The 21,083-nt window shown below is 34.7% G+C and overlaps 1 protein-coding gene across 1 annotated transcript in view; it reads left to right on the forward strand.

Moving 5' to 3' along the window:
- The window catches only part of CAPZA2 (capping protein (actin filament) muscle Z-line, alpha 2), a 56,473-nt gene extending 35,812 nt beyond the window's left edge, over nucleotides 1-20,661 (forward strand). The window contains exons 6-12 of the mRNA XM_011937421.1: nucleotides 628-691; nucleotides 5,993-6,199; nucleotides 8,357-8,436; nucleotides 12,340-12,418; nucleotides 14,172-14,243; nucleotides 17,803-17,865; nucleotides 19,140-20,661. Of these exons, the coding sequence (XP_011792811.1) occupies nucleotides 628-691; nucleotides 5,993-6,199; nucleotides 8,357-8,436; nucleotides 12,340-12,418; nucleotides 14,172-14,243; nucleotides 17,803-17,865; nucleotides 19,140-19,280 (706 nt within the window). The 3' untranslated portion in view covers nucleotides 19,281-20,661. The remainder of the gene's footprint in view (nucleotides 1-627; nucleotides 692-5,992; nucleotides 6,200-8,356; nucleotides 8,437-12,339; nucleotides 12,419-14,171; nucleotides 14,244-17,802; nucleotides 17,866-19,139) is intronic.
- The last annotated feature ends 422 nt before the right edge of the window (nucleotides 20,662-21,083 follow it).

The following is a 21,083-nucleotide window of genomic DNA, read 5'->3' on the forward strand; positions in this document are numbered from 1 at the left end:
AGAATGGCGTAACCCCGGGAGGCGGAGCTTGCAGTGAGCTGAGATCCGGCCACTGCACTCCAGCCCCGGCGACAGAGCGAGACTCCGTCTCAAAAAAAAAAAAACAAAAAAAAACAAAAAGCATTCTTTGCAGTGCTTCATTGGTAATTCTCTTGCTATGCTTTATACTTTGTGTTATGGTTATGTTTATCCATTATCTCTTATTCACCTGTAGGCCTCTTGATCAGAGAATATATCTAAGTATTCTTTGTGTCTCTCACAGCACCTAGTCTGTTTCCTGGTATAGTAAATATATACTTGAATAATTGGATGCATCTCTTATCAGTAACCTTTATTTTCAGGGTCTTGAATGAAAAGCCCAGTTATATTTGCTGATTTAATTTTATTTTGCTAAACATTTAATTTTATTTTTCTAAACATTAAAAGCAATGTTCATTGTTCAGTTTTTAAAATAGCCATGTCGATATTTGTAGTTAGTATAAGTTCAGTAATGGAGAATTACAATTTTGTTTATTTTGCCGTGTGCAATATAGGAGGAGACTTTATTGATGGGTGATTTTTTTGACCATTGTTTTTAAAAACCATTAAATATATAATTTTAAGTAATTGCCATTTTCTTCTTTTTAGTGCATTTGCACAGTATAACTTGGACCAGTTTACTCCAGTAAAAATTGAAGGTTATGAAGATCAGGTATGTTTCATATGAACACAGTAGCTAGCTATTCTTTGTTTTGTTTGTAACCGTTAAGGTATTCTGCAAGAGCTGTGAAGTGGTATGCTTCAAGATAAAAAATTATTCATATTTCAATCATAACCACTTATGGGCAAGTAATTGAAGTTTTACTTTCTTTCGTTGATACCAATAATACTATTAGCAGAAAGTCCCTTTTAGAAATACTCAGATGTAATTCATTTAAGATTTTACTTTCTTATTTTTTTCTGAGAAGAAAATCCTATATTAATCCAAAGTCTAGAATATATGTTAGTAGATTTGTATCATAATTTGGTTGCTGTGGAATTCTATAGTTCTTCATGTGAGTAATTTAGCATTTAGTAATTTTTAAATCGCTTCTTTCCAAAATACAAGTTAGATTTGCTAAGCTAAGAAAAGCCACAAAAGGTCACTAGCTTTTTTTTTTTTTGGTTTAGAGTTTCTAATAGTGATTATTTGAATGCATTTCATGCTTGCATGAAGGACAGCTTATGTAAAACACTATGAAGAAGAACTGGTAGGTAGAACATAAGCAAAAGTGGTTAAGAAAGAACATAAGAGAAAGTTCTTAGTGGCTAATCATGTCAAAGCTTTTATTTGGCATTATTCATTCTGTAATATGTAGTCATAGCTACGGGGACAAGCAAAGACTAGGCTAGAAGGTGACTTGTAACTGAAGGGAAATTTTAAGCTTATTTATAGATACGTGTGTGTATATACAAAGCTATGTAGAGTGTGATTGTATTAATCTGAAAAATTTATTTTATCTCTGGGAAGATTTGGGGTTTTTTTGCTTTTTCTTTACTACTGTAAATAATGCTATATTAAACATCTTTGTACCTCTTATATTAACAATTATTTTTGGGCATAAATTGCTGTAAGAAAATTTGCTGTGTCTTTTAAAAATGTTAGATAGCCTCCAAAGTCACTTTATGAACCTGGCATAATTTTAATATTAAATATTTAAAACTAAAAAGATAAAAAAGGTAAACTATACTAACTTCACATGGACTATAGATTTTAAAACTTTAAGTAAGATACTAACAAATAGGATTTAGAAATACATCCAAAGAATAATATATCAAAACTAAATAGAATTTTTACAGAAATGCAAAAATGGTTCCATATAAGACAGATTGGTCTTACATATTAATAAATCAAAAAGAAAAATCTTATGATGTATCAGTAGATGGTGAAAAGAGATTTGAGAAATTCAGTAGCCATTTTCTCATTAAAAACAAAAATTCTAGTAGAATAGGGAATTGAAGAAAACCTCTTAAATATGAAAGACTTTAACCAAAGTTAATAGTAAATGTCATAAACGAAAACACTGAAACAATTTTAGTTAAAATGTGAATTAGCTAGGTATGCCTGCTTATCAGCATTATCATTTATCATAAATGGAGATGTAGCAAATAAGACAAAAACTTGAAAACTTGTAAAATTTGGAAAATAAAAGAAAACTTCTTTGTGACATGATTTATATATTTAGGAACACCAAGAGACACTAGTAATATCACTTCCAACCAAAAAAAAAAAAAAAACTATTAGAACTAATAAAAGAATTTGGGGAGAAGTCTGAATTTAAGGTAAGGATACAAAACTCATTAGTTGTCCTTTATTACAGCAAGTAAGGACCTGAAACTAGAAATGGTGGGGGTCAGAGTGTGACAGGGAATTCAGTTTAAAATAATGGTAAAAATTATAGGAATAAGCTTCATCAAAAAAAGGCATAGGATTATGAAGAAAATAGTGATGGTCTTCTCAAGCAACAAAAGCAAAAACTAACACATGGGATCTAATTAAAGAACTTCTGCACAGCAAAGGATACTGTCAACAGAGTAAACAGACAACCGACAGAATGGGAGACAAATTTTGCAAATTATGCCTCTGACAAAGGTTTAAATCCAGCATCTATAAAGAACTTAACATTTAAAAGATAAAAACAACCCCATTAAAAAGTGGGCAAAGGATATGAACAGACACTTTTCCAAAGCAGACATACTTGAGGCCAAACAAGTGTATGAAAAAAAAAGATCACCATCACTGATAATTAGAAAAATGCAAATCAGAACCACAATGAGATACCATTTCAAACCAGTCAGAATGGCTGTTATTAGAAAGTCAAAAAATAACAGATGCTGGTGAGGTTACGAAGCAAAAGGAATGTGTATACACTGTTGGTGGGAGTGTATATTCAACTATTGTGGAAGACAGTGTGGCAATTCCTCAGAGACCTAAAACAGAGTTACCGTTTGACCCAGCAATCCCATTACTGGTTACATACCCAAAGGATTATAAATCATTCTGTTATAAAGAAACATGCTCGCATATGTTCATTGCAGCACTATTCACAATAGCGAAGACATGGAATCAATCTAAATATCAGTGATGATAGACTAGGTGAAGAAAATGTGGCATATATACACCATAGACTACTGTGCAGCCATGAAAAAGAACAAGTTTTATGTCCTTTGCAAGAACATGGATGGAGCTGAAGGCCATTATTATTCTTAGCAGACTAACACAGTATCTTAGCAGAAAATCAAATATCACATGTTCTCACTTATTAGTGGGAGATAATGATGAGAACACATGACACATAGAGGGGAACAAAACACTGGGGCCTATCAGAGGGTGGAGGGTGGGAGGAGGGAGAGGATCAGGAAAAATAACAAATGGGTACTAGGCTTTATACCTGGGTGATGAAATAATCTGTGCAACACGCACATGACACAAGTTTACCTGTGTAATAAACCTGCACATGTACCCCTGAACTTTAAAAAAGAAAATGTGATAGTCTTGAAACACATAAAACAGGATCTGACCAATGGAAAGGTGTTCTAAATTCCATTCTTAGATAAAAAATTAAATTATTTTAAAAGTAATATATGAATTTGATGAAATTTGAATTAGAATCCTCATCGGTTTTTTTTTAATTGGTCAACATTTTCGTAAAATTTATGTGGAAAAAAAACACATGCTTGAAATAACCAAGAAATACATACATATATATATATATATATATATATATATGTGAAAAAACCATTAAGCCTTACCAGATACTACAAGTTGTGAGAGAGAATTGCCTTACCAGATAGTACAAGTTGTTTTACAGCCAATGTTACGTCAATGTGGTGGTGTATAGAGTAGACAAAAAATCAGTAGAGCAGCATAGAGAACCAGAATTTAGTCTCAGAATATACGAAAAATTTTATACAGATATTGGCATAACTGGTTTCTATCAAGAAGAAAATTAAGTTGGACCTCTGTCACATACAGTATACAGAAATAGATTTCAGGTGGTTTAAAAATGTGAAAAATGACTAAAATTTTAGAAGAAAATCTGAGTCTACATGTGCAATACAGGGCTAGGGAGACCATCTTAAATAATACTGGATACCCAGGAAGTATAAAAGATGGACATTTTACTATATATTAATGTTTTTAACTGTAGAATGAAACTTATCTTAAAGAACTCATATAAATTGATAAGAAAAAGACCCCAGATAAAAATATTTTAATATATTTGCTCACAGAAAAGCAAATGAGCCACAAATGTGAAAAGCCATACTTAGTTCTATCAGTAGTCAGTGGAATTAAAATGATATATTTTGTACCCATCAGACTAAAAAAACCAGCTATAATGCCTATCATTGGTGGTAATATGGATGGAAACATGCTCTCATATATGTATAGAAATTTGGATTGTCACAGGAGTATATATTAAAAATTATAATACCTGCTGTCCCTACCACCACTGCTTGGGAATTTATTCAATAGAAATAAAAGTATCCAGTGGAAATAGAAACATCCGTATGTTAAAATATATGTACAGCAGTACTCATTTCACCTTTTTTGTTGTTATTGTTGAGTCAGGGTCCTGCTCTGTCACCCAGGCTGGAGTGCAGTGATACAATCACAGCTCGTTGCAGCCTCAATTTCCTGGGCTGAGTAGCTGGGACTATGGGCGCATGCCACCACGACTGACTAATTTAAAAAATTTTTTTGTAGAGGTGAGGTCTTACTGTGTTGCCTGGGCTGGTCTCAACCTCCTGAGCTGAAGCCATCCTGCCCCCTCGGCCTACCAAAGCACTAGGATTACAGGCATAAGCTACTATGCCCAGTCTTATTTCACCATTTTTAATGTGTTCCTCCTTTCCCCCAAAAAGGAAACAGCCCAGAAATAAAGAGATGGCACATCAGTAGTGGATTGGCAGACTAAATTATGTTATAATCACATCATGGGACATTATGCAGCCATTTAAAAGAATGGTGAGAAACATATCAGTTGACTTTGAGGGATTTCCATAGGATGTTTATGTTGAAAGAAGCCAGATGCAGAGAAGAGTGTGTGTTTGTGTGTGTGTGTATACGTAGACACACACATTTTCATCGCATTCTTATAAAATAATGACCAATCGCTTCTCGGCCTTTTGGCTAAGATCAAGTGCAGTAAAATAATGACCAAAAATTCTGTGTATGTGCAAATATAGATGTGTATATCTTTATCCGTAAGATTTTATGACTATGAAAAAATTTAGAAAGGTGTATCCTGTGTTGTTAGCATGATATACATCAGAGGGATGGATAAGTCCCGAGATAGCTAAGGAGTCAAAAGACTGGAAGAATTGCAAGGGAAGGAAAAGGGGAAATTTTTTAAATAAAGCACAGAATATCAGGTAATACATTATGCACTGTGGATGTATAATTTAAATTTATGTAAATGAATTATGTTTTTAAATATTTGGAAATCAATTAAAATCAGTTGTCAATGTGGTTTTTAAGAAGCAAGAAGCAGATACTTCAGAGTAAGTAAGACTGTGGGCCCAGAGGCGAGGTGGGGAATACACCGAAGAGGATTTGCACCAGACCAAAACCATGCAGGTAACCAACCTGATTGGAGGTTCTCACAAGTTCTGTAGTTTTGAGGAACTAGAGTCTGATATCAGACATTGTAACCTGTTAGAGTTCTCAAAGCAGAAAACCCACCAAACCCACTTGAACAGTGTTTTTAGAGGTTGCGTTTTTTTTCACCAGTAGTTGGAAGTTATATTGGGAGAAAATCTGATCTGCACTGGATAAGAGTAACCTCATTGTCTGGATAGTCAGCTCATTTGAAGTATTAATAGTCATACCATATGGTTAAAATATATGCCTGGAATAGGATTGTTTTATAGTTTTAAGGAGGAAGCTTAAATGAGTGTAATTATGATGTATTAGTACTGAAATGCTGCTTTTTTCCTTTTTTTTTTTTCTAAATTCATTCCATCATCAAAGGTATTGATAACAGAACATGGCGACTTGGGAAATGGAAAGTTTTTGGATCCAAAGAACAGAATCTGTTTTAAATTTGATCACTTAAGAAAGGAGGCAACTGATCCAAGACCCTGTGAAGTAGAAAATGCAGTTGAATCGTGGAGAACTTCAGTAGAAACTGCTCTGAGAGCTTACGTAAAAGAACATTACCCGAATGGAGTCTGCACTGTAAGTCATCAGTAGCAGCTTTGTGTGTGTGTTTTGTGTAAATGAGAGTCTTTAGTGTCTCCTAAAATTTACAGTAACTGACAGAATTGACATTGTATAATTTGTCATTTTTTTCCTTAAATATTTCTAAGAATGTTTACTATTTTTTCAAGAAATTCTGGATAATAAATAGATACATTAGGATGGCTTAAAATAGAGAAATGGTTGTACCTTTATTTAAATCCATGTAGAAATTCTAATACGTTGATTAAGGGAGCATGATATGGTGAGATTCTTATGTTCATGACTCATCTCAGTTTAGATCAAATTTATTTTTATTAAGTTACAGAAATCTGAGAACAAATAAAATTACTTGGAAGTAAAATTATATGTTTATGTATTTTATAGTTACATTTCTTGTGTTTTTTTGTGTGGTTGTTTCATAGGTTCAGCCTGTTTTTATATTTTCGAGAAATACATGGCTGGGCACAGTGGCTCACGCCTGTAATCCCAGAACTTTGGGAGAGGCCAAGGCAGGTGGATCACCTGAGGTCAGGAGTTCGAGACCAGCCTGGCCAACATGGTGAAACTGTCTCTACTTTAAAAAATACGATTAGCTGGGCTTGGTGGCACGTGCCTGTAGTCCAGCTACTCGGGAGGCTGAGGCAGGAGAATTGCTTGAACCCAGGAGGCAGAGGTTGCAGTGAGCCAAGATCATGCCACTCCACTCCAGCCCGGGCGACAGAGTGAGACTCTGTCTCAAAAAAAAAAAAAAAAAAAGAAAAAGAAAAAGGAAATACAAAATATGGTAGTAGGAATACATTTCTTTTTTAAAAATTTCATGATATTGTTTGTATCCTGACAGGCTTTTTTAGCACCCCCAGTTTGTGCTTCAGTGACCTTTTCCGTTGCCAAAGTGATCTTTTGAAATGCAAATCAGGTTATCAAAATTCCCTGCTTGAAATCCTTCGGAGATTTCCCATTGCACTTAGAGTCCAGGCTTTTGAAGGTGGCTTAAAGGCCCTGTGGATGGCGTAGCCTCTGCTTACCCCACCAACCTAACTCTACCATATATCCCAGTTTATACCTGCTTTCTCAACGTAATTACTAATATCACCAGTAGCATACCCCATTTCTTTCTTGGAAGTTTCCTGGTTAGGACAAAAATTCATGTGCTCTGCTTAAGTATCTAGCTCTCTAATTATTTGAGAAATATTGCAACATAACTTCAAATATCTGTTACTTGAATTATAACTTGTTCATCAGAATTATTTTGGAGAAATAACGAGAATAAGGGAGTAGAGTCCTCATTTGTTCTAGAGGATTGAAAGGCAGAAAATAATTATTACTTTTAAAGCAGTAGGCAAGACGTGAAATAACATTGTGATACATCACAGACATTCTCTTAACAACCTTTCTCACTTACAAGTAAGTTAATTTATTCCAATACTTTTTTTTTTTTTTTTCTGAGACGGAGTCTTGCTCTGTCGCCCGGGCTGGAGTGCAGTGGCCGGATCTCAGCTCACTGCAAGCTCCGCCTCCCGGGTTCCCGCCATTCTCCTGCCTCAGCCTCCCGAGTAGCTGGGACTACAGGCGCCCGCCACCTCGCCCGGCTAGTTTTTTGTATTTTTTTTAGTAGAGACGGGGTTTCACTGTGTTAGCCAGGATGGTCTCGATCTCCTGACCTCGTGATCCTCCCATCTCGGCCTCCCAAAGTGCTGGGATTACAGGCTTGAGCCACCGCACCCGGCCTATTCCAGTACTTTTAAATGACTAGAGAAGCAGCAGCTCCTAAGATTGTGAAGCGAACAAAGGTGATAACCATAAGCTAGGTCCAGTTTTCACTTGCATGGAAAAAGCTAGATTAGCATCTGTATATTTAAAATAAATTATCTGCTTATGAAAGTAAATTATCTAGAATGTTCGTGAATATTTCAGAGTACAATTAATTTTAATAAATTTTATTTAGTGTCCCCTTTTGTGGTCCACTAATAATTTGATTAGGCATAAATATTTGAGAACATGTTTTTCTAGCTACTATATTGGAATGATGGCCTACTTTGTATTTTATGTGTTCTTGTCAAAGTACTGTGCAATTTGCAGTATTTTATAGATTTTTAAAGTTGGACATTCCATGACCCTAAATTTATTCTTATGCTTATTTTCTTTGCCAACAAGGTGTATGGCAAAAAAATAGATGGACAGCAAACCATTATTGCATGCATAGAAAGCCATCAGTTCCAAGCAAAAAACTTTTGGTAAGTTAAAATCTTGGGTATTGGGGAGTTTTGGCATTGTTTTAAGTCTTTGTAGTTCTCGCTTTAGTGATTTGGGCAACACCTTGTTTGTTTATGATTAAGAACAATCTAGACATGATACAAAATTTTAGCCTTTTGATACAAGGAAGGTAAATTTGCTCAACAGCCTAATCGTTAAAGGTAGTGGTAAATCCATCGACATTCAGTGAAAAGAGAATGGGACTAGCAAACAGCATCCTGAGGGAGCATGTGTGCCTGCAAGAACACCAGTTGGCAATCCATATGCTCATTCTGTGAAGGGGCTGTTCCTGAATGAAACTAATGTGGAGGAGAACAGAGGTAATTATAAAGCAAAAAATGATGCTGCTTTTGTGAACTTTGTGGCTCTGAAGTAGAGGATTGCTTTGTACTTGGTTAGCCAATGTGAGGAAGTTATGACATGTTTTATACAATGAGGCAGATTACAATCATGCCTTGTAATTTTGTGTACAGATCATTCCATTATTCCTTAGAAACATCAAGCCCTCAGGAGCACTGATTGACCCTACTGATCTTGGACCTTTGACAAGTTGTTGGTCCTTTTTATTCTTAGACAAGACTATTTCTGAGCACCTGTTATAAAATTCTGAGATTCTTTAAGACCTTACAAGTCCATAATTGAATGAAATCTTTACATTTATCCCTGTTTTACATGCTGAGGTCACCAGAATAAGTATGGTCATAATATTTACCTTTTAGTATATTAGGCTTTGACTCACTAGCCAAGTTGGTTGGTGGTGCTATTAAAGGTAAAGTAACAGGTAACCCCTTTGGGCCAGTTGGGTTCATGGCCCAAGGTTGCTCCACTACTTAGCCATCTCAGAAATAAATGCAAGGTTGCAAGGTTAACCAAGAATATTTGGAGGAATGCAGATCCATCATCACTGAAGGAAAACCAATGCCATAAGTAAACATATGCCTTAATGACTAGCCGCAGTTCCCTAAAGGTTCTGGCATATAGAGTTACTTTTATGGACTTAATATAAGTGTAGTTTCTCTATGTTGGGTCTAAAATCTTGTAGCATTAATCTACTGGAATCCTGAAGCAATCAATATTTATAAAATTATTACTAATTGATGTTATGTATGCCAGGAAATACATAATAAAATCAATCTTGTTGAGATGGAACTACTATTAGAAGAAAATTCTTTTTACTAAGGTTTTCTTTATAATATTGGAGATGTTATAATAAGTTTACTAATTCATTTTAAAGTCTAATTCCTTTCAGCTTTAACATATATAAAATGAAGAAAATGTCTGTCCTTGAGTTTTATTTTCTTTTTAGAGACAGAGTCTTGGTGTGTTGCCCAGGCTGGCCTCAAATTCCTGGGCTCAAGTGATCCTCCTGCCTCAGCCTCTCAAGTAGCTGGAACTACAGGTTCACACTGTGCCCGACTTGTCATTGAGTTTTCTATTCTCACTATTTCACTTTACAAGGGTAATTTTTCCTAAACCATCACTATGAGCATTGTATCACTTAAGTTAATGGCTTTCACTTTCTGGAAAAAAAATGTATTTTATATGCTTTGATAAGATTTTTCCAAAGTGATAATATCATGGCACAATAGTCTCAGTAAAATCTAAATAGTTAATACAAAGAACTATACTTCAAGCCAGGCATCTATAATCCCAGCACTTTTGGAGACCAAGGCAGGAGGATGGCCAGAGGCCAGGAGTTCAAGAAACCTGGGCAACATAGTACAACCCCATCTCTAGAAAAAAAAAATTAGCCAGGCATGGTGGCTCATGCCTGTAGTTCTAGCTACTTGGGAGGCTGAGGCAAGAGGATATCTTGAGCCCAAGAGTTCAAGCCTGAGTGAGCTGTAATCACGCCACAGCACTTCAGTGTGGGTGACAAAGCAAGACCCTGTCTCTAGAAGAAGAAAAAAAAAGAAATATACTTCAGTTCATCTAAAATATAGGTAGAGTAAAAATCAGAAGCAACTAGTCTTAGATGTTTCTTAGGTTTCAGTAGATACCTTCTCTTCTTAGTCTTTACCATTTCTCCAGGGTCTAGCAGTATTAGGGGCTTAATGTAAATATTTGTTGAGTGAATACATACTTTTAATTAAAGAGTTAATATAAGAGAGGGGCAGAATAGAATTAAAGGCTAGGACATACTGGCCATTTACTCCACTAATGAAAGAGTTCTATCTACTCAGTGTCATTTACTGTTACTGTAGTAATTAATGCCTTTGGAAGAATCTTTTGAAATAGTTCTCAAATTGGTAACACTACTTGGTTTGGAATTTTTTTTTTTTTGCTTTTCATAATCAATGGTTATATAAATGTATATTGTCCTAGTCAGTATTGTATATGCTAAGGACTCACTAGTTGACTTGGAATAAAAGGAATATTTCTTTTGGAATCATGAAACAAAAGTTATTTTTTCAACCTCAATAAAAGGAATACTTTATTTTGGAATCAAGAAACAAAAGTTATTTTTCCAGCCAAGCTTCTTTGAAAAATCTTGAATGAGTCACTCAAATCAAGACATGTTTTAATTATCTGTTATTTTGTAAAACATATACATTGTTCTAATAATAATTTCCAAATATTCAGTGTAACTGTAAGTATGAGAATACAGGTTGAATATCTCTTATCCAAAATGTTTGGGACCAGAAGTCTTTTGGATTTCAAATTTTTAAATATTTACATCATACTTACCGGTTTAACACCCCTAATTCAAAAATTCAAAATTCAAAATGCACTATTAATCATTTCCTTTGAGCATCGTGTCAGTGCTCAAAAAGTTGCAGGTTTTGAAGCATTTCAGATTTTTGAATTAGGAAGACTCAACTTGTACTATCATTCTATAGACTTTATGATCGGGTAGACTGCATGGATATTGAACCCAGAAATCATTGTCTAGCAAAAGCCAGTATAGTGATTCATTACCCTGTGACTATTATATACTGTTCAAAAAAGCTAACATATCAGAATTTCCTTAGCTTGCAAAGAGCAAACAGAGCCAAAAAGAAAAGTTACCATGAAAAGTTTGTCAGCAAAATAGAGTATCAGAAGCTATACTACTCATCCAGAATTTTGTTCAGAAAGAAAGATAAAATTCACTGGTAGACAAAAAGTAATAACATACTAGTTTGTAATTTCTCAGTTTCAAACCATGAGTATGTATTTGTATACCAAAAATCATTTCAGGAGCAGAGAAATGCCTTTTATATGGCGACTTTAAACATAAAATTGGAATATTTTTAAAAACCTCATGTTAATAACTATAGTCCTTTATTTCCAGTTATCAAAACCTCCTTAAGAGTGTTGTATAACATTTACTAGCCATTCTTTTTAAATTATATGGTACTTTGTATCAATCAGTAGATGTTAAACTACACTGAGTGTATTTATAAAATCCCCTGATAATCTAAACATTTATTCCATTTATTTTGGAAATATAAGTGATACAATTGAAGAAGTAGCTTAAAATTTTTCTCCACAGTAGCTTATGACTTAGTTTTGTATTGGTTTTTGTTTTGTTTTGTTTTTTTAAGGCTAGTCAAGTGGAGATGGAACAAAGAAACCTCTGTAACTAATTGTGATCAATTAGTGGCAAACAGCACTGCACACACACCAGCCTGAATTGTATTTTAAGCCTTAGCTTTAGAATTCTGGCATTAAATCCATTATGTAAGTTCTTTCTTATCAGTAGGATGAAGATTAAATTAAATATGTATCATAACTGGACTTAACCTTTTGATTCTTTTTGACTGTTTCGGTGATTGAAAATTTAATGTCCAGTGTTCATCCCCCACAACTCTCATACTGTAGCATGAAATATAATCTGAAACTTAAAATTGATTCAAATTATTTTCCCTACCTTATTTACAGCTGCTGTTTTTATTTTTAAGGAATGGTCGTTGGAGGTCAGAATGGAAGTTTACAATCACTCCTTCAACCACTCAGGTGGTTGGCATCTTGAAAATTCAGGTATGAAATAAAAAGAATTTGTTTACTGATCTTTAAGAAGATTCTGAACAGAGAAACAACTAATTCCTAAGTTTACATTTTCATAGTACATTTTATATAGTTCTTTTTCAGGTCTTTGTTTTGGGGTAATGGGAAAAACAATAGTGCTGTTTTAAATATTTTAAATAACCTGGCAGTTCATTCCCTAGTCGTCAGAAATCTGCAAGGATAGCTAACAGATTATAAAACACAGCTAAAATTAGATGCTGCCATTTGGTCTGCTCTTCAGATACAATTTGTTCATCTGAGTGTGAGTTTGTACTTCTCTCCTCTGAATTGGGTGGAGTGTGGTGAAGTATAATATTAATATATGCATGTGTGTAGTTGTATAACTATATTATATGCATGTATTAACATGTGTATGTATTGGCCGGGCACGGTGGCTCATGCCTGTAATCCCAACACTTTGGGAGGCCAAGGCGGGCGGATCACAAGGTCAGGAGATCAAGACCATCCTGACTAACACAGTGAAACCCCACCTCTACTAAAAATACAAAAAATTAGCCAGGTGTGGTGACACATGCCTGTAATCCCAGCTACTTGGGAGGCTGAGGCAGGAGAATCGCTTGAATCCGGGAGGCAGAGGTTGCAGTGAGCCGAGACTGCGCCACTGCACTCCAGCCTGGGCAACAGAGTGAGACTCCATCTCAAAAAAAAAAAGCATACATGATTGTTGGAAGATTTAGTTAATATGGCTAAAAGGGTTAGAACAGAGACAGACACTGAGTACTCGATGAATGGTAGTCATTATTGTCAGCATTATTATTCCTTCACTTAGGCCTCGGTGGCGCTTACATGGATAATTACAGCAATTTCTAAAATGGTGCCTCTTGTAGGACCAAAGCTTATTGAGAGCAAGGATTGTCTGGTTTACAGTACAATCTTCAGCATTTAGCATATGATTGTTACTTCGTTGAATTGCTGGACTCTTTGGCATTCACACTGCCATCAAAAAGATAATTTTTTTAATTTAAATGTGGATATGTTACTTGACTATGTAAGACCATTTAGTGGTACACTCTTATCTACCAGATAGTCCAGACATATTTGCATGACATACAAGGCCCGGAGTTGACTGGTTTGCTACCTGTATATATTTCTCCAGCTATTGCTCTCCCCAATTTCATATACCTCTAGTCCTCTCTGAAATATGCTGAAGTCCTTTTTTAACCCACAGAAAGAATCTGGAGTACTGCTAACATACTTTATACATACCTTTGCCATGTTGTGCTGAAATATGAGATCAGGGACTGTGTCTTTCTAAAACCTGTATACCCTCAGAACCTCACGTAGTAGCGGTATATTTATTGCACTCACTCAATGTTTGTTGAGTAAATTCATGTCTGAGTTTGGGGAATTAAGTGGTTGGTGGAAATACACAAAAGAGGAGCAGGGTTGGGAGGGAATATTGTGAGCTCAGATTTGGACATCTTGGTTTTAGGTACCAGTAGAATGAATGATTGTGAGGCAAAAATGTCCAACAGTCAGGTCAATAGAAGGCTTGCCTGAATAACTACAGGGGTGTCTCTAACTAGTCTCCTCACTCGGCTGAGGGAAGGGAGATTCTTGCTGGAGTTCACAAGTCCTGGAGCTCAGCAGAGAAGTCTAGACTAGAGCTGAAATATGTAATCCATCTGCATTGATATGCTTGTTGAAGCAATGAGGAGCTTGATGATTCCTGTAATGTGGTTTCTGTAATTTCTTTTTCTAATAGGTTCATTATTATGAAGATGGTAATGTTCAGCTAGTGAGTCATAAAGATATACAAGATTCCCTAACAGTGTCTGTAAGTAATTAATTCCACAATAAAATTTAACCTAATACTTCTTTAAAAGCAGAACAGTTTTGGAATGAACATTTTAAGTAATATTTCTGCTTCAGATTAAAGTGTTTTCTGATAGATTAAAGATAAGTAATTGCAAACCTGTACCTAACTTTTTTGCAGCTTTATTGAGATATAGTTTGTATACCATTCAGTTCACTCATTTAAAGTATAAGCTTCAAATTTTTTTGTATATTACTAAAGGGTTGGACAGCAGTCACCATAATCTAATTTCAGAACATTTTCGTGCTCCTTAAAAGAAACCCTGTACCATTAGCAATCATTCTCCATTCTACCCAGCCCTTCCCCCAGAACCCTCCCAGCCTTGGGCAGTGGCTAATCTACTTTCTGGCTCTGTGGATTTGCTTGTGCTGGACATTTTATATAAATGTAATCATAATATATAGTCTTTTATGACTGGCTTTTTTCATTTAACATGTTCAACATTCATCCTTTTGGAGCATGCATTAGTACTTTTTTCCTTTTTATTGCCAAATAATACTGTGTAGTGTGGACATACCGCATTTTATCAATTCTTTAGTTAATGGACATTTCTGTTTTCTACTTTTGGTGCTGTGAACATTTGTGTACTATTTTTTGTGTAGATATTTTAATTTCTTTTTGGTATAGACATAGGAGTGGAATTGCTGGGTCATTTGGTAACTATGTTTAACCTTTTGAAGAACTGCCAGACTGTTTTCCATTTTGTAGTTTCACCAGCAGTGTATAAGAGTTTCAATTTTTCTGTATCTTTTTCCAAAATATGTCCTTTTGATGATAACCATCCTAGTCAGTTTGAAGTAGTATCTTACTGTGGTTTTTATTTACATTTTCTTGATGCTTATGATTTTGAGCATCTTTTCTTGTGCTTTGATCATTTGTATATCTTTTGGGGGGAAATACCTATTCAGATCCTTTGCTCATTTCCTAATTGATTATTCACATTTGTATTATTGAGTTGTAATTGTTCGTATGTTCTGGATATAAGTCCAGTGTATCACATATATGACTTCAGATATTTTCATCCTTCTGTGTGTTGTCCTTTCACTTTCTTGATGATATTGTTTGCAAAACAGAAGATTTTGGTTTTGATTTTTTTCTTTTGTCATTTGAGATTTGAAATATGAATAGAAACCATTGCCTACCCAAGGCCATGGAGATATCTACTCCAGTGTTTTCTTCTAAAAGTGTTCTATAGTTTTAGCTCTTACATTTAGGTCTATGATCTTCTACCTAACTTTTAAACTGTATTGTATCTTTTCATTGTGTAGCTATTTGGATCATGATTTAATGAAGTTTTTTTTTTAAGTTCATCTTTCAAATTTAAGAGTTTTTGAACTTGGTTTTATTTCTCCACAGAATTCTTTCACACATTCTTTCCCTTGCATATGCAACTGTTTACTTGTTGATTTTTTTTCTTTTTTTCTTTCTTTTTTTGAGACAAGACCTGGCTCTGTCACCCAGGCTGGCATGATCTCAGCTCACTGCAACTTGTGCCTCCAGGGCTCAAGCCATTCTCCCATCTGAGTCTCCTGAGTAGCTGGGACTATAGGCACGTGCCACTACACTCAGCTTTTTTTTTTTTTTTTTTTTCGGTAGACATGGGGTTTCACCATGTTGCCCAGCTAGTCTTGAACTCCTGGACTCATGCAGTTTACCCACCTTGGCCTCCAAAAGTTTGGCTTTTGGTTTTCTTACCCCATGGATATTGACAGTATAACATTAACAGTGACGTTTTCTCATTTGTTTATGTCATATACCTAAAAGTATCTGTGTATTATAAACATCCACTGCTTATATACAATTTACAAATATTAAAGAAAACTTTATTTTTAACTCAAGAAAGCATTTAACTTTAAGAAACATGTATAAATGTGTTAAGCCAGATGCTACCTAAGAAGATAAGCTATATATTTACATATACATATATATATATATATGTGTGTGTATTTTTTTGAGACAAGGTGTCACTCTGTTGCCCAGGCTGGAGTGCAGTGGTGTGAATACAGGTCACTGCAGCCTCAACATCCTGGGCTCAAGCGATCCTCCTGCCTCAGCCTCTCTAGTAGCTGGGACTACAGGCATGTGCCACCATGCACAGCTAATTTATTTTTTGTAGAGATGGGGTCTCACCATATTGCCCAGGCTGGTCTCAAACCCTGGCCACAAGCAACCCTTCTGCCTTGGCCTCCCAAAGTGCTGTTATTACAGGCATGAGCCACCACACCCAGCCACTGAAGCTATCTTTTAAAAAACTTTTTATTAGCACTTTGGTGATTTCTGCTCTGACCTAATTGGTACTGTCCTTGCAAAATTTGCCAGTGAAAATAACTTACTAATGTCTGATTTTCCATGAGATGTTCTACTCCATATAGTTATATATCATATGTAATTAGTACATTCAATATTATTCACATAAGGGTATGGTGCCATCTTGTTTGGGGGAGTTTGACATTGAACAAAGATGCCTCCTGGCTGGGTGCGGTGGCTCACGTCTGTTATCCTATCACTTTGGGAAGCTGAGGTCGGTGGATCACTTGAGGTCAGGAGTGTGAGACCAGCCTGGCCAATATGGCAAAACCTCATCTCTACTAAAAATACAAAAACCCTGTCTCTACTAAAGATAACAAAAATTAGACGGGTATGGTGGCACATGCCTATAGTCCCAGCTATTTGGGTGGCTGAGGCACGAAAATTGCTTGAACTTGGGAGGTGGAGATTATAGTAAGCCGAGATCACACCCCAGTCTCAAAAAAAAAAGAAAACAAAAAAACAGATACTTCCTAAGAGAAATTTGTCCACAGAATTACAGAGTGTGGGGTTTTGAGAGATAGTCATAGTAATTAAACTTGACTAATATGCCAGCTTGAGCTCATTTTTTCTAGGAATGACCATTTTTACTCTATCTTAGGAGGTTTTCATTGTTTTATATTTTTACACCATATATATAAAGTATAAGGTATTAGAGAATTTTACATTAACACTGTTTTATTTTTTAAATCCAGATTCTGTTAACTTTACTATTAGGAAAAAGCAAACAAACCCATCTATTGGCATGTTAAAAAAAATTTCCAGAAAAATACGTTCTTCCTGATTAGTGTTTTTTTTTTTTTTTTTGGTATCACTGTTCTGTTACATAATGTTCAGTAAATATTTAACAATATTTAGATAAAGAGTCATCAGTTAGAAATCTTTACCAAACTTCTTACCCATAAAGGTTGTCTATTGGAATGCATGTCCAGTGTTTAAAATTGAACTTTTCATCAATGTGTATATCATTGAGATTTCACTTTCCTTAACCAGCTAAACATTGAGACTGGCTTATTCTGTAGACTTTTAAAATAATTTTACCTATTTCCCCCTTAGACTTAGAATAATTGATCTTACAATATTTGTTCTTTGTCATAATCTCCTTCTATGTTATTTATTGTAACATTACATTAACCATACATATATTTTAAAGTAATAGTGGTTTAGTTTTAAATTACAATTTTTATTTTGTTGTTTTTTTTTTTTTATTCAGAATGAAGTGCAAACAGCAAAAGAATTTATAAAGATTGTAGAAGCTGCAGAAAATGAATACCAGGTATGATTTTTTAAATATTATATAAGTTACACTCACATATGAATTAATGGCACTGAAATTTGAATTTCAGCCAAAGGCTGAATTTTTCCATTGCATCAGTTAGAGTCTTTTTGTTGTGTGTCTACTTTTAACACAAGGGCAGACTTATTAAAGTGTAGGCAAAAAAAGTGGCAAGTAAATTGAATTCCATTAATATTTTGTATTTTAAAAATACTAAGACTAGGCCGAACACGGTGGCTCATGCCTGTAATCCCAACACTTTGCGATGGTGAGGCAGGTGGATCACGAGGTCAAGAGATCAAGACCATCCTGGCCAACATGGTGAAACCCCGTCTGTATACAAAAATCAGCTGAGCGTGGTGGCATGTGCCTGTAGTGGCGGGTTCTACTCGGGAGGCTGAGGCAGGAGAATCACTGGAACCCGGGAGGCAGAGGTTGCAGTGAGCCGAGATCATGCCACTGCACTCTAGCCTGGCAACAGAGCGAGACTCCGTCCCAAAAAGAAAAGACTAGGTTTTAGCCAACTGTAATTTCTGAGTGCAGATTGAGTATTGCTGATCTGAGTTGCGTGGGACCAAAAGTGTTTTAGATTTCAGATTTTTTTTGGATTTTGGAATATTTATTATATGTTTACCACTCAAGCTTCCGTAATCTGAAAATTAGAAATCTGCATCAATGCTCCAGTGAGCATTGCCTTTGAGCGTCATGTTGATGCTCAAAAAGTTTCAAGTTTTGAAAACTTCGGATTTTTCAGTTAGGGGTGCTCAATCTGTATCAGTCAAAATATGCCAGACTTTAAGTGGCTATTTTTTTCTGGTTGGAAATTTTAATTCAGGCTGTCTTACCATTTGGATTATGTGCAATCTGCTTAGATCACATTTCATTTTGTGCTTTACTTTTTATGTTATTTATCAGCTTCTAAACTACACTCTTGAATTTAAGCATTTAATTTGTGAATTGGACAAGTTTCTACTCCTTAAAAATAATAATCCATAAATTGTTCTGACATACTAAAATAAATTCAAAACGAGGACACAAATATTAAATCTAATTTATAATTTTCATTAAGTTTAATTATTCAAAATTATTATAGGCTTTTTCTTCTAGCTGCCTTTAAACAACTTTTAAAACAATGTTGGGATTTTTTTATTTGACTGTTTAAAAACAGTGAAATGGGCTGCTTAAATAAAACTTATTCTGAAAACATCTATATGCTTTATAAATTGTTCTGTTCTTTTGCTTTACTTTAAACTTCTAACTATTGTTTTTCATAGACTGCCATCAGTGAGAATTATCAGACAATGTCGGACACTACTTTCAAAGCCTTACGTCGACAGTTGCCAGTTACACGCACTAAGATTGATTGGAACAAGATCCTTAGCTACAAGATTGGCAAAGAGATGCAGAATGCATAAGATGAACATTGCATGACCGGATCATTTTAGTGTCTTTGCGTTAAAAAATTATTGCAAAAGTATTCTGAACTGTCAAGCTGCCCAGTCAGATGGGCTGTTGCCATTTAAAATCACTGTAATTAATTAGTTTGATTAGAGCACAAAGCTTAGCTAATCAACCATTATTTTTCATTTTGTTCTAAGAGGATTGAAATTCAGTTTAGTTTAAATGTCTTTCTGTTAGGACTTTCTTTCTTAACAATGAAGAAGAGATGATTCTTCTAGTTTATGGTTAAAAGTTTTTGAAGTGTCTCAAAAATATTTTACTAATTGTAACCCTAAAATTGTTGTCTTTTGGTTTATGAAATGGGTAATTTTTGATATTTCCCCAGTTCTTTTTAATGGGGTCAATAATGGACATTCTAGTTGAAGGTGGTTGATGGATTTAGCCATATATGCTGCTAAAGAAATTGTCTACCTTTTCTTCCTCACCTGTTCCATCTATGTAAGGTTGAGATTAGAGGGAAAGCATTTTCTATATCAATTGTGTTTAAACCTTTCAAGAAGGTTATTTAGCTAGCTTAGTGTTGAACCAAATTTTTTTTAAACAAGGCAAGGTCTAATGCTGTTTTGAGATTCTGAAATTAAATGAAAATACTTATTTCAGAAATGCATTTAATGCTTTTTTTCTTGTGACAGTTACGCAAATCAGCTTGAATTCCATATGTCCCTGAGTTATTTTTATCATAAAGCCACAAATGTATTATAACAAGGCAAATTGTAATATATATAATCCTTAACTCATAACCATGTCTCGGTTTTTTTTTTTTTTTCTTGGATTGAAAAGTACTGAAATTCAATGTGACATTAAAATGCAAATTTTCCTATTTATTTGAGTAGAAAATCACTTACCAGTGAGCATATATATTTTAAAATACTTTCTTTGGATATTGTAATTCTTAACTGGTTGTAAATTAGAAAAGCTGGGATTACATATGGTGTGTGGTTACAGTCTAAATTTTTTCATCCTCCTGTGCATCATAAGCATGTTTGTAATATTTTAAAAAATAGTTTTACTGATGCTACAGGAATTTCAAGCCTGTGGCGAATGTTAGTATTTACCATAGGGAGTGAAGTGGAGTTATGGTTTCATTCAATAGAGTATTGCTTATTATACTTGAGTGGAATCCTTTCTTCACGTACTCCTACAGACGTCTGGGCCTGGAAAATTTTTTTTTTTTTTTTTTTTTAGAAAAACACCACTTTTATTATGTACAATAAAATATTTCATTAGCTTGAATTGTATAGATTTTTAAAAATTCAATGAAAGCATGTTGTTCAATTTCTTTTTAAAATCACTGTTGGGCTTTGAAAGCATTGAGAATATAATATGAAAATATGACATTTTGGCTAAATCATCTTTTCTTTTAGTTTTAAAACACAAGTTTTGACACATTGGGATTCCTAAAGAAAATGAATTGGTAACATTAATTATCTGTTCCTTTTTAAAATATATACATTTGAAAGTTTGATGATGGTGAACTAAATACTAGATCTAATTGACAAACTTAGTTCTATCAGGCCATCATGAGTTTCTGTCCCATGAAAGTCATCAGTTTCCTGTCTCTCTTCTAGTCTGGAATGCATTACTGAAAATATATGCAACTGTTTGTAAGGTGATTTGCTTGTGAGATGGAAGATTTATCAAAAATAATTTAGAACAGTCTGAAATAATGATTGCACAGAATAGACTAGTCTTTTATTGTGTAAGAATGGCAGCCGGGTGTGGTGGCTCACGCCTGTAATCCCAGCACTTTGGGAGGC

This window comes from Colobus angolensis, unplaced genomic scaffold (assembly GCF_000951035.1).
Source record: "Colobus angolensis palliatus isolate OR3802 unplaced genomic scaffold, Cang.pa_1.0 Scaffold163, whole genome shotgun sequence".
Taxonomy (NCBI): Eukaryota; Metazoa; Chordata; class Mammalia; order Primates; family Cercopithecidae; genus Colobus; species Colobus angolensis.